The sequence below is a fragment of the Oncorhynchus kisutch genome, linkage group LG29 (assembly GCF_002021735.2).
Source record: "Oncorhynchus kisutch isolate 150728-3 linkage group LG29, Okis_V2, whole genome shotgun sequence".
NCBI lineage: Eukaryota > Metazoa > Chordata > Actinopteri > Salmoniformes > Salmonidae > Oncorhynchus > Oncorhynchus kisutch.
The window spans coordinates 37,988,203-37,995,898 of NC_034202.2; the positions used below are offsets into that span (position 1 = coordinate 37,988,203).

General features: G+C 47.4%; 1 protein-coding gene across 1 annotated transcript in view; it reads right to left on the bottom strand.

Annotated features, from left to right (window-relative positions):
- fryb (furry homolog b (Drosophila)) overlaps positions 1-3,995 on the bottom strand; it is a 120,883-nt gene extending 116,888 nt beyond the window's left edge. The window contains exons 1-3 of the mRNA XM_031808761.1: positions 3,911-3,995; positions 2,699-2,838; positions 1,732-1,822 (exon numbers count right to left, since the gene is read on the bottom strand). Coding sequence (XP_031664621.1) covers positions 1,732-1,822; positions 2,699-2,826 — 219 coding nt within the window. The 5' untranslated portion in view covers positions 2,827-2,838; positions 3,911-3,995. The remainder of the gene's footprint in view (positions 1-1,731; positions 1,823-2,698; positions 2,839-3,910) is intronic.
- Positions 3,996-7,696: the final 3,701 nt, after the last annotated feature.

Consider the following 7,696-nt stretch of genomic DNA (forward strand, 5'->3'; position numbering starts at 1 on the left):
AGAAGAGAAGAGAAGAGAAGAGAAGAGAAGAGAAGAGAAGAGAAGAGAAGAGAAGAGAAGAGAAGAGAAGAGAAGAGAAGAGGAGAGGAGAGAAGAGAAGAGGATTCAGTGATCTTCTTCCTCATGCCAGATATTACAAGCCTGGTCAGGTAAACTCAGCAAAAAAAGAAACGTCTCTTTTTCAGGACCTCGTCTTTCAAAGATAATTAGTAAAAATCCAAATAACTTCATGGATCTTCATTGTAAAGGGTTTAAACACTGTTTCCCATGCTTGTTCAATGAACCATAAACATTTAATGAACATGCACCTGTGGAACGGTCGTTAAGACACTAACAACTTACAGACCGTAGGCAATTAAGGTCACAGTTATGAAAACTTAGGACACTAAAGAGGACTTTCTACTGACTCTGAAAAACACCAAAAGAAAGACGCCCAGGGTCCCTGCTCATCTGCGTGAATGTGCCTTAGGCATGCTGCAAGGAGGCATGAGGACTGCAGATGTGGGCAGGGCAATAAATTGCAATGTCTGTACTGTGAGAAGCCTAAGACAGCGCTACAGGGAGACAGGATGGACAGCTGATCGTCCTCGCAGTGGCAGACCACGTGTTACAACACCTGCACAGGATCGGTACATCTGAACATCACACCTGCGGGACAGGTACAGGATGGCAACAACAACTGCCCGAGCTACACCAGGAACACACAATCCCTCCATCAGTGTTCAGACTGTCCACAATAGGCTGAGAGAGGCTGGACTGAGGGCTTGTAGGCCTGTTGTAAGGCAGGTCCTCACCAGACATCACCGGCAATAACGTCACCTATGGGCACAAACCCACCGTCGCTGGACCAGACAGAACTGGCAAAAGTGCTCTTCACTGACGAGTCGCGGTTTTGTTTCACCAGGGGTGATGGTCGGATTTGCGTTTATCGTCGAAGGAATGAGCGTTACACCGAGGCCTGTACTCTGGAGCAGGATCTATTTGGAGGTGGAGGGTCCGTCATGGTCTGGGGCGGTGTATCACAGCATCATCGGACTGAGCTTGTTGTCATTGCAGGCACTCAACGCTGTGCGTTACAGGGAAGACATCCTCCTCCATGTGGTACCCTTCCTGCAGGCTCATCCTGACATGACCCTCCAGAATGACAATGCGACCAGGCATACTGCTCGTTCTGTGCGTGATTTCCTGCAAGACAGGAATGTCAGTCTTCTGCCATGGACAGCGAAGAGCCCGGATCTCAATACCATTGAGCACGTCTGGGACCTGTCGGATCGGAGGGTGAGGGCTAGGGCCATTCCCCCCAGAAATGTCTGGGAACTTGCAGGTGCCTTGGTGGAAGAGTGGGGTAACATCTCACAGCAAGAACTGGCAAGTCTGGTGCAGTCCATGAGGAGGAGATGCACTGCAGTACTTAATGCAGCTGGTGGCCACACCAGAAAATGTTACTATTGATTTTGACCCCCCCTTTGTTCAGGGACACATTATTCCATTTCTGTTATGTTCATACAAATATTTACACATTAAGTTTGCTGAAAATAAACGCAGTTGACAGTGAGAGGACGTTTCTTTTTTTGCTGAGTTTATATCAGCTAACCACATCATATACTATGGCACTCTTGTGCCCGACGGCACATTCAAACACCTGGCAACCATTGCTTGATGCATGCAACGTCTGAGCAGGGGAACGCGACCATAATATGCAGCGTTTGGTGATGAACCACACAGCTTTACCTGTTTGAGTACTTCTATGAGCACCAGGGAGAAGATGAAGTCTATGGCCAGATCCCTCCTCTCCAGCAAGTAGTCCTTCTGCTGCTCATCACTGAGAGAGAGAGAGTGAGAGAGAGAGAGAGAGACAGAGAGACAGAGAGAGAGAGAGAGACAGAGAGAGATAAAGAAAGAAAGAGTGAGAGAGAGAGAGAGTGAGAGAGAGACAGAGAGAGAGAGAGAGAGAGAGAGAGAGACAGAGAGAGAGAGAGAGTGAGAGAGAGACAGAGAGACAGAGAGAGAGAGAGAGAGAGAGAGAGAGACAGAGAGAGAGGAGAGAGAGAGAGAGAGAGACAGGAGAGAGAGAGAGAGAGAGAGAGAGAGGAGAGAGACAGAGAGAGAGAGAGAGAGAGAGAGAGACAGAGAGACAGAGAGAGATAAAGAAAGAAAGAGTGAGAGAGAGAGAGAGTGAGCGAGAGAGGAGGAAGAGAGAAGAGACAGAGAGAACAGAAGAAGAGAATGAAGAGAGAGACCGACAGAGAGGACAGAGAGAGATAAAGAAAAGAAAGAGTGAGAGCAGAGAGCGTGCGGAGAGAGAGAGAGAGAGAGAGAGAGAGCAGAGAGAGAAGACAGAAGAGAGAGAGAGAGAGAGAGAAGAGAGGAGAGGGGAGAGGGAGAGGGAGAGACAGAGAGACAGAGAGACAGAGAGAGAGAGAGAGAGAGAGACAGAGACAGAGAGACAGAGAGAGATAAAGGAAGAAAGAAAGAGAGAGAGAAATAAAGACAGAGAGAGATGAGAGAGAGAGAGAGAGAGAGATAAGGAAAGAAAGACAGCGACAGAGAAATAAAGACAGAGAGACAGAGAGAGAGAGAGAGAGAGAGAGAGAGAGAGAGAGAGAGAGAGAGAGAGAGAGAGAGAGACGGAAAGGACATGGGTTTAGAACATCAGTTCATTAGTTCACAGTTCATTATTTATTGTAGTAGTGTCTACCTCTTGGACTTGGTGTTGGCCCTGGGTCTGTATTCATGACTCTCGTCCTCTAGTCCATTTTGTCGTTTATACCAGTCAAACAGTGTCTTCAGAATGGAGGGGAGACAGTACTCAGCCAGAGAACTCATTGTACTGATTAACTAGAGAAAGAGAGAGAGGGAGAGAGAGGGGAGGGAGGGAGGGAGGGAGGGAGGGGGGGGGGGGGGGGGGGAGGGAGGGAGGGAGGGAGGCGGGAGGGAGGGGAAGAGATGTGGAGAGGAGGAGGACAGAGAGAGGAGGGAGTGGAGAGGAGAGGATGAGGAGGACAGAGAGAGGAGGGAGTAGAGAGGAGGACAGAGAGAGGAGGGAGTGGAGAGGAGGACAGAGAGAGGAGGGAGTGGAAAGGAGAGGAGGAGAAGGAGGAGGAGGACAGAGAAAGGAGGGAGGGGAAAGGAGAGGAGTAAGACAGAGAGAGGAGGGAGTGGAGAGGAGAGGATGAGGAGGGCAGTGAGAGGAGGACAGAGAAAGGAGGGAGTGGATAAAGAGGGGGAAGAGAGATATGTTTAGTCTGTTCTCTCAAAATAAATGTCCCACATATTTCTAGGTTTATTTTTCCATCATCCTTGATGAGTTCAATGTGGTTCATGCTGGACTATAAACCAGTTTTACCACCAGAGAGAGATAAGATACAAAAGAAACACACAGACGCACCTTCCAGTAGCATTGACGCTAGCATTACCTGTCGTTAACAGTAGAACTAGCACCTTCCATTAGCATTGCCGCTAGCATTACCTGTCGTTAACAGTAGTACTAGCACCTTCCAGTAGCATTGATGCTAGCATTACCTGTCGTTAACAGTAGTACTAGCACCTTCCAGTAGCATTGACGCTAGCATTACCTGTCCTTAACAGTAATACTAGCACCTTCCAGTAGCATTGACACTAGCATTACCTGTCCTTAACAGTAGTACTAGCAGATTCCAGTAGCATTGAAGCTAGCATTACCTGTCCTTAACAGTAGTACTAGCACCTTCCAGTAGCATTGATGCTAGCATTACCTGTCCTTAACAGTAATACTAGCACCTTCCAGTAGCATTGACACTAGCATTACCTGTCCTTAACAGTAGTACTAGCAGATTCCAGTAGCATTGAAGCTAGCATTACCTGTCCTTAACAGTAGTACTAGCAGATTCCAGTAGCATTGAAGCTAGCGTTACCTGCTGTTAACACATACCTGGTCAAACTGTAGATCCTCTCCTCTCTGTAGTGACTTGTTGAGAGGCTTCTCCTGTAGAGAGGAGAGGAGAGGAGAGGAGAGGAGAGGAGAGGAGAGGAGAGGAGAGGAGAGGAGAGGAGAGGAGAGGAGAGGAGAGGAGAGGAGAGGAGAGGAGAGGAGAGGAGAGGAGAGGAGAGGAGAGGAGAGGAGAGGAGAGGAGAGGAGAGGAGAGGAGAGGAGAGGAGAGGAGAGGAGAGGGAGAGGAGAATGGTGATTAGTTATGACATATACTTTCACAGCTCAGGTACTAAGTTTAGTCTCTCTTTTTCTCCCTTCATCACTCACAGGTAGAGGTCTTAAAGAGCCAGGGTGGACCAGAAATGGACCCGATATGACCCCGATATGGACCCGATATGACCCCGATAAGACCCCGATATGGACCCCGATATGACCCCAATATGGACCCCGATATGACCCCAATATGGACCCCAATATGGACCCCGATATGACCCCAAAATGGACCCCGATATGACCCCAAAATGGACCCCGATATGGACCCCGATATGACCCCAAAATTGACCCCGATATGACCCCAATATGGACCCCGATATGACCCCGATATGGGCCCCGATATGACCCCAATATGGACCCCGATATGACCCCGATATGGACCCCAATATGGACCCCCGAAAAGACCCCGATATGACCCAATATGGACCCCGATATGACCCCAAAATGGACCCCGATATGCACCCAATGTGGATCCCGATATGACCCCAAAATGGACCCCGATATGGACCCCGATATGACACCGATATGACCCCGATATGACCCCAATATGGAACCCGATATGGACCCCGATATGACACCGATATGGAACACGATATGGATCCCGATATGGAACCTGATATGGAACCTGATATGGACCCCGATATGACACCGACATGGAACCCGATATGGAACACGATATGGAACCTGATATGACCCCGATATGGAACCTGATATGGAACCAGATATGGACCCAATATGACACCGATATGGAACCTGATATGACCCTGATATGGACCCCGATATGGACCCAATATGACACCGATATGACCCCGATATGACCCTGATATGGACCCCGATATGACCCCAATATGGACCCTGATATGATCCCAATATGGACCCCGATATGACCCCAAAATGGACCCCGATATGACCCCAAAATGGACCCCGATATGACCCCAAAATGGACCCCGATATGGACCCCGATATGACCCCAATATGGACCCCGATATGACCCCCGATATGACCCCAATATGGACCCCGATATGACCCCGATATGGACCCCGATATGACCCCAATATGACCCCGATATGGACCCCAATATGGACCCCGAAAAGACCCCGATATGGACCCCGATATGACCCCGAAATGGACCCCGATATGGACCCCGATATGACCCCAAAATGGACCCCGATATGGACCCGATGTGGATCCCGATGTGACCCCAAAATGGATCCCGATATGGACCCCAATATGACCCCAATATGGACCCCGATATGGACCCCGATATGACACCGATATGGAACCCGATATGACCCCGATATGACCCCAATATGGAACCCGATATGGACCCCCGATATGACACCGATATGGAACACGATATGGATCCCGATATGGAACACGATATGGAACCCGATATGGAACCCGATATGGAACACGATATGGAACCCGATATGGAACCTGATATGACCCCGATATGGAACCTGATATGGAACCCGATATGGACCCAATATGACACCGATATGACCCCGATATGGAACCTGATATGACCCTGATATGGACCCCGATATGGACCCAATATGACACCGATATGACCCCGATATGGACCCCGATATGGACCCCATATGGAGCCGATATGGACCCCCGATATGGACCCAATATGACACCGATATGACCCCAATATGGACCCCGATATGGACCCGATATGAACCCGATATGACCCCGATATGAACCCCGATATGAACCCAATATGGACCCGATATGAACCCCGATATGAACCCCGATATGAACCCCGATATGACCCCGATATGAACCCGATATGGACCCGATATGGACCCGATATGACTAGAATAGGGGTAACTTTCACCTGAAACGCCCAGATTAATGAATTAGATTAACTTGTCTTTTTAAAATGTTTTAAACTAGTAATATGTCGATACTTAGCTAATAATAATATAGCATAGCTTTGATCTAAAAGGTTTTGACCAATTGGAGGAGAGCTGCTCTTCTCCTCTTCTGACCAGTGTGGCTCACAAAAAAACGATTGCTTGTCCTTGTTATGAAATTACAACGTTACCCTGTTGGTGTAAAAAATGAACAAAGGCACTCTGTTTAAAGCAAAACGACTAAAACCATGTGTGATCTCGCTCTCCGTAGCCGACTATGACTAAGACCTTTAAACAGGCGAACATTCACAAGGCCGCAGGGTCAGACGGATTACCAGAATACGTGGTCAGAAAATGAGCTGACCAGCTGTCAAGTTTCTTCACTGAGTTTTTCGACCTGTCTCTGGCCCAGTCTGTAATAACAACATGTTTCATGCAGACCACCATAGTCCCTGTGCCCAGCTTTGAAAGGCTGGTCATGGCTCACATCAACACCATTATCCCAGAAACCCTAGACCCACTCCATACCACCCTAAGAGATCCACAGATGATGCAATCTCTATTGCACTCCACACTGCCCTTTCCCACCTGGACAAAAGGAACACTTATGTGAGACTAAGCTAAGGATCATGGGACTGAACACCTCCCTCTGCAACTGGATCCTGGACTTCCTGACTGGTCGCCCCCAGGTGGTGAGGGTAGGTAACAACACATCCGCCACGCTGATCCTAAACACAGGGGCCTCTCAGGGGTGCATACTCAGTCCTCTCCTGTACTCCCTGTTCACCAAATGACTGCACGGCCAGGCACGACTCCCAACACCATCATTACATTTGCAGACGACACAACAGTGGTAGGCCTGATCACCGACAATGGTGAGACATTTACTATGACTATGCTGTAGACTATGAGTGTTTACTATGAGTGTTTACTATGACTATGCTGTAGACTATGAGTGTTTACTATGAGTGTTTACTATGACTATGCTGTAGACTATGAGTGTTTACTATGAGTGTTACTATACTTGCTGTAGACTATGAGTGTTTACTATGAGTGTTACTATGACTATGCGTAGACTATGAGTGTTTACTATGAGTGTTTACTATGACTATGCTGTAGACTATGAGTGTTTACTATGAGTGTTTACTATGACTATGCTGTAGACTATGAGTGTTTACTATGAGTGTTTACTATGACTATGCTGTAGACTATGAGTGTTTACTATGAGTGTTTACTATGAGTGTTTACTATGACTATGCTGTAGACTATGAGTGTTTACTATGAGTGTTTACTATGACTATGCTGTAGACTATGAGTGTTTACTATGAGTGTTTACTATGACTATGCTGTAGACTATGAGTGTTTTACTATGAGTGTTTACCTATGAGTGTTTACTATGACTATGGCTGTAGACTATGAGTGAAATGCTTCCTTACAGACAATACAGAGAGAAACAGAAAAATAAATACACAATGATCAGATCAGAGAGGACCTCAGAGAGAGACAGAGATGACAGCTTCATCTGTAAAGCAGATCCTCATTCTTTGCTTTAGCTTGCTTATCTACATCTAGTGGCATGTCTCAGTGACACACAGTGACATTTGTTAGAGACAAATCTTTAAACTATTAGACTGATGAAAGTCAGCTGAGA